At 43.4% G+C, this 6,521-nt stretch overlaps 1 protein-coding gene across 1 annotated transcript in view; it reads right to left on the bottom strand.

Moving 5' to 3' along the window:
• Positions 1 to 486: 486 nt before the first annotated feature.
• Positions 487 to 6,521, bottom strand: part of fat4 (FAT atypical cadherin 4) — a 132,464-nt gene continuing 126,429 nt past the window's right edge. The window contains 2 exon segments of the mRNA XM_016518309.1: positions 487 to 2,372; positions 4,078 to 4,339. Of these exon segments, the coding sequence (XP_016373795.1) occupies positions 487 to 2,372; positions 4,078 to 4,339 (2,148 nt within the window).

Genomic DNA, 6,521 nt, shown 5'->3' with positions numbered 1-6,521 from the left:
ACTTTGTGTTGTTGGTGTGTTTGTTGGAAGAGGTTGCACAACTATTCGTTTACATGTGGATTACTGTTTATCTTAACATAAGTGACTCATAATATGGAATCCAGCATCAGCGGTCTGCTGCTGCTGGTAAATGCAACACTCAGACAACCTTAGTCATTACACAGCACCAGTGGGGTTCACTTACAATGTGCTTTGTGAGCGCAAAGTGCTCTAGGTTCACTAAATTACAAATATAATTGGCCAATACTGTACAAAGATAATGGCATGCAAATACACTGGGATGCACCATTGCATAATCCACGACTAGTCAATCCAACACATCAACTAATGGCAAAACGAAACTAGTCTGTGCAACCCCTAGTGCAAGGTTCCTCAAATCTTACATTGGAGGGCCAATGCGCTGCAGAGTTTAGCTCCAACCCTGATCAAACTCACCTACCTGTGATTTTCTAATGATCCTGAAGACATTGATTAGCATGCTCAGGCTCATACGTACTGCTCGGCTTCGCCCTCATTCAGAATTGTGATGGAGCCGTCACCGCTCTTCATTTCGATGTCTTTAGCAGCAGAGTTCTCGGGTAGCAGTGCTAAGTCTTTAAAAACGTCCACGTAGTGGGTGAACCCCGGACCCCAGTTCAGTAGGTTGTCCCAGTTGAAGTTGTTGGACCCTTGGCCCAGTTTGTGGGGTAAAGTGTGGTGATGATACTCCGATAGGGTGTTGTGGCCACTGGCAGGCCCACCCTCCGCACGTCGACTGGAGTATCGCCTCTGTCGCAGCCTCCCTCCGTGGTCCTCGTCATCGGCATCCGACTCGTTGACCTGCGAGAGCTTGGGCATGCGAGAACTGTAAGAAACTGGTTTCTCGCGGTCGTACTCCATCTCCGAGCAGGTGAAGGAGTCATGGGAGTCGCTCTCGGAGGAGGATTCCGGAGCCGGGATGCCATCCGCAGGGTTCCGGACACGTGAGAGCGGTCGACGGCAGTCTTCCTCAGATGACGAGCGCCCGTGATCGGCGCTGCAGATGCTGGGATTCCTGGGTCGAGGTGTGTTGAGGCGTTCCACCTCCTCTATGGACAACCCCACAGGTGGGCCGCTCTCCAATGGAATCTGCTCGATTGGCTGCTTGAGACGACTCCCAGGCCGAGAGCCATGGCCCGCCATGGTCTGAGGGCTCTTGCTGCGCCTACCCAATCGGGTGGCATAGTTGAACATACCAGGCTGGCACACATCGCCGTGGAAATCGAGAGGGCTGCCCTCACGGCGTGCCAAGTTGAGTTCACGAGTGGGAGTGTTGCGGTAGAAGGAGGATGGCTTGGTGAAGGGTGCTGGGCTGTGGCGTGACAGGGGATTGGCTGTGGGGCAAGCTGAATGGCTGAGGGGTGTGGAGCGGAGCCCCTGGTTGTAGGTCGGCTGGTAGGTGTAGCTGGTGGCACCTAGTGGAAGAGGGGACTGGCGGGCAAATCCCAACGGACTGTGGCGCTGAATGGAAAACTTGGGAGTGTGGCTACGGAAGTGTTTGTAGTGCTGGATGATGTCGGCATCTGATGGAGCAATGCTGCTGGCATTGTCAATGTCGTAGTGTTCCATGTCTGCTTCTGGTCCTGCACATGGAGCACAGGGGGCGCTGGGAATGGTTTCATTGTTGTGTGCAATGTCAGTTTCGTCATAGATCAGGTAGGGATTCTCCCGCTCTATAATGTCAGGTTTGGGGTTTCCCTCTGGCTGTTTCCGGACTGCCATGTCATCTTCGTAAGGCGGAATGTTGTCCGGATCATGGAATGCCACATTCTCGCTGCCTTTCTTTTTCTTCTTCTTCTCCTTTGTTTTCTTCTCATCCTTTGGCACTTTGGTTTTCTTGCGACCCTTGCAGTGGTTGCATAATATGAGACTCAAAACCACCAACGCCAAGACAGTTGCGCAGCTGCCCACAATTGCAGGAACTGCCCAGATGGGCAGAACCATCTCCTCGGTGGTGGACCTCGGACTACAGGTGAACCCACCGTTGGCTCCCAGCTTACACTCCGTACCCTGTGGACACCGGACTCCCAAACAGGCTACCAGGCTCTCGCAGACTCTGCCCGTGTAGAACTCCTCACACGCACAGGTGAAGCCTCCACGAGCACCGGGCACGCAGCTGCCGCCGTGCTGGCAGGGGTTCGAGGCGCAGTCACCTGGTGGGAGACATTGGTAGGTGTACCACTGGTTCACACACATTAGCCCGTCCCAGCAAGGGCTGCTCTCACATAGATTTGGGCCACGACAGCCGATCTTCACAGAGGGATCAGTCTTGGAAATGGAGACGGTCCTGTGTTCACCGCTGAAAGGGAGCATCTCTCCGTTATATTTCACATAGGCGTAACACCCATCAAAACCTAGAAACACAGAGAGAGGAATATTAACTATAACTCAAATCAACTCAGAAATGGTTGAGCACTATTTTTAGATGTACCCGCTCCTAAAAGGCGGATAAAAAGTAATCAGTCACAGTTTGTTAGTTAGTCTTAAATGGTTGGATTTTTGGACAAAAGCTGCAAACTGCAACAAAATGTACACTGCAAGTCAATTGTTTGGCTACATGAGAGACTAGAGCTTCCCCAACATGACAAAGAAATGAGACTGACTGGAAGAAATGGACATTGCTTAGTTTAACGCTACACAGGGAGACATTTTGTTTGGGTTTCTGATTGCTGTAGCATCAGCCAACGTAGAAGAAAATTCTCCCCCTGGGAAACACATCAACAAATCGTTGCTTTTACATCAGGAGGAAAAGAAACAGACTCTTCTCTTCAGCAAGTATCCTGCAAGCCAAAAATGCAACCTTTTAAGACAACGCCATCTGGGAAAAATCTTAATGTCACTGATTCAGACCTGCACTATCATGTTGCCTAACGACGAACCGTCAACAATGTAAATTGATGTTTATTGAATTTATGCCCCATTCAAACACAGAACATTTGGTTCTGTTTATTAGAAGGACGAAACAGATTGGCCCAATTCTATTTCACGTTCTCCCACTTCCAGACCTCGAATCCAGAAATGGCATGACCTTACGTGCACAAAACATGTTTACATTAAAATAGTTTGGATAACTTCATTTGATATTTAGAGTTTTGCCAGTAAAGAGTGGGTTACAACCCAACAGCTCAATTTGACCATATATGAACATCAGCTGGTGATCTTTTTGTTCAGAGGTTCCTCAGTAAGGTTTCATTTAAATGTCAACTTGGTTTTATTTCACCTGAAGAATTTCAGGAGAAACATCTGAGACAGACAAAAGTTAGTCAATAGTTGACAAAAGTAATGTGGCTAGCAGCTCAGATCATGTTCATACTGAATGGTGTTTGAATCTTGGTAAATCTGAGCACAGTTTGAAACAGTTTGAAACTCTTCTGAAACTACAGACATGAGTGAGATTACTGGTTCTTTTCTCAGGAAAACCATCTGAGAAGGAGACTTAAGAAAAAAACAAAGATTTTTAAAGATTTTTTCCCTAAACTATGGGACTTCACCAAACAGCCTATCTGGAGCTCTAATAAAGATTCCAGTCTTTTCACAGGCTAAACGGTGTGTCTTTTCTCTGTTTCAGTGCTCTAGTCTGAAGTGTCTACAAGTGACTGTTTTTAATGGACAATAGTTCAGCTCTGTGGATTGCTGCACTGTGCAGGTCCTGCAAAGGAAAGTTCAGACATTCTTTCCTGTTGGCAGTCTGCTGTCTAACCCAGTTAGCACACAAACATGCACACTTTCTCTGAACTTTCTCCTGTCACTTTCACTCGTAGAGGAAAAACACTCCCAAGTTTTGATTGGGGCAGAAAATCTGAATGAGCGCGCCAACTATGACACATCCATTGCCTGCGAGTCAGACGTTTCTCAATGGTAAAATTGTTTAGTTCATAACATGCAATTTTTATTCAGTGTCATTTCTGTTGATTAAAATATTTACATATTTTATTGGAAGCAGCTTGCAGTGCAAATGCCACCGGGATGTTTGCATTGTAGTCTGGGTTTAAGCTCTATAATGATACTTATAGCCATCATTATAAGAGGTTTTACAGAACGTGGACTGATGGAACTGACCTGGGCTAGTTTTCTGTTGAGCTGATCGGGTCGGGACGCCCCCGAGAGACAGCGTGTGCACGTCAATCCCTCCGAAGTCCTGCGTATTGTGCAGAATGACTCTCGAGCTGGACTCGTCGATCCGCAGAATGGTGGATGATCCGTTTCTCTGAAGCAGGAGTGTGTGCCACTGACCGTCAGACAAAACAACATCTCCCACAATCCTCTCCACCTTACCGGCGACACCAGCATCAGACACGTACTGCAGCAGACCGTTCTTCAACTGAGACAGAGAGAGAAGATTAATGAATGTGATGTAAGCATTTCAAATATAATGCAGGATTTAACCTGTAGTATGACGCATTGCATCTTGCAGCATTTCTACAATGTTAAAAGACTCATATCAGCTCTGTTCCAAACTCTAGTTTAATTAGATAAATATTTGTATTATGTATTTTTATTTGTCTGCAAGTTTGTTTGCCCCCCCCAAGTGTGCATTGGGATTGACAGAGAGAGAAGATTAATGAATGTGATGTAAGCATTTCAAATATAATGCAGGATTTAACCTGTAGTATGACGCATTGCATCTTGCAGCATTTCTACAATGTTAAAAGACTCATATCAGCTCTGTTCCAAACTCTAGTTTAATTAGATAAATATTTGTATTATGTATTTTTATTTGTCTGCAAGTTTGTTTGCCCCCCCCAAGTGCATTCTGGGATTGCCTTCTCAGTAAAAGACACATGCAATGCTAACTTATTTGACAAAAATAAGCAGTCTTACCAAGCAGTATTGTAATTGTAAACTACAACTACTAAAACATATTTGGTAACTGAAATAAAGCTGAAATTAAATATCTGATGGAAAAATTTAACTTGAAAATGCTTCCTTGGCATCTGACTGAAGTAAGTTCTAAAATGACTAAAACTGGAAAATAAATGAAAGTTAAATAGAAATATTAAAAAAATAATATAAATTACAAAAGGACAAACGAAAATTATTAACACCTAAACTAAATGTAATAACTGAAGAAATGCTGCGCTCACGCCATGTTGGAATTACTGCAATTACAAGATTTCGACTTGTAAAACGCGTTCACGTTCTCGTAGAGCTCATAGTTACAGCTTGTAGGCTAGGAGTTTTCTGAGAGCTACGACTTGTACCACCTGACCGCAGCAGATTAATTTAAGCACTATGTTTAGGAGTTGATAGTGTTGCCATAGAAATGCATAATTCCGAGTCCAAGGACATGAGCATCTCCGAGTAGAACGTCACGTGTCATCATCTTGAGCCTACGGTAAAGTTCTAAAATAACTTTATTTTTCATTTTTATTAAAATTAGAATATTAAAAATAATAAAAATGGCAAAAGCACATGGCAAAAAGTATTAGCACTTAAACTAAACTTAATAACTAAAATAGGTTGAAGTTCTAAAATTATTAAAACTGAAAAATAAAGTTAAATAAGAATAATAAAAGATAAATGACAAAGAGCATAACAAAATTAATAACACTTAAACGTAACTTAAAAATTAAAACTGAATATATAAAAATAAAAGCTAATTTAAAACATAAATAAATACTATAATATTATGTAATAATAATATATAGCATCTGAAGTGCATCTATGATACCTTAACATTTCAGTTCAATTCAAATGACTAAGTAATACAACATTGCCAAAATTGGGACATTCAATTCAATTCAAGTTTATTTGAATAGCGCTTTTCACGATACAAATCGTTGCAAAGCAGCTTTAAAGGAAATTAAGTTTCTACAATATATTTAGTAGTAGCTTGTCAGTGGTGACTTTCAAATTGATGTACATATGGCAGAAATGTACTGTAAAATTCAGTTAATGACAGCAATGATTATATGTTGCAATCAAACTTGTAGCTAAATTTGGTAGTTTATGTATGTTGTTTCAGGGTTGGCATCATCTGAGGTCCTCTGAGGGGTTGGCATCATCTCTTCTCAGGTGTTCGGTCATCTCAGGTCTTTGTAAGGGCTGGATCCAGACTGAAGCTTGTGCATGCTTGGACATGCTGTCTAAGTAGGCAGCTCACTAGATTTTGTAACAGAGCTATGTAATGCATGTGCTAATCTGAATGTTTCATTACTGAAATGGAAAAACAATCTTGTTTGGGAAAAACAAGGGGCAACAGAAAAGAACTGCAGTGGAGAAGAAAAAATGATTTACAGACCTACAAAATCTGGAATTGGAAAATCCGTCTTGAACAAAGAACAAATCTGAGATGTGCGACACTGTGCTGTGAGATACTGTGAATGTGTTTGTGCGTTTTTGAGTAGTAGCTCTCTGTGGCCTCACTAGTTAGGGGATGTCCTGTCAGCAGCTGTAGTGGATGGAGAGGCGAGGGGGAGCGAGTTCAGGCGGTTGGCCGTGAGCCCGGAGCTGGAGCCACACACACACACACACACACACACACACACACACACACTTACCCT

This window comes from Sinocyclocheilus rhinocerous, unplaced genomic scaffold, assembly GCF_001515625.1.
Source record: "Sinocyclocheilus rhinocerous isolate Xijiao unplaced genomic scaffold, SAMN03320098_v1.1 scaffold1439, whole genome shotgun sequence".
Lineage (NCBI taxonomy): Eukaryota > Metazoa > Chordata > Actinopteri > Cypriniformes > Cyprinidae > Sinocyclocheilus > Sinocyclocheilus rhinocerous.
The sequence above is the reverse complement of the archived record's forward strand: the minus strand, read 5'-3'. Positions and strand labels throughout refer to the sequence as shown.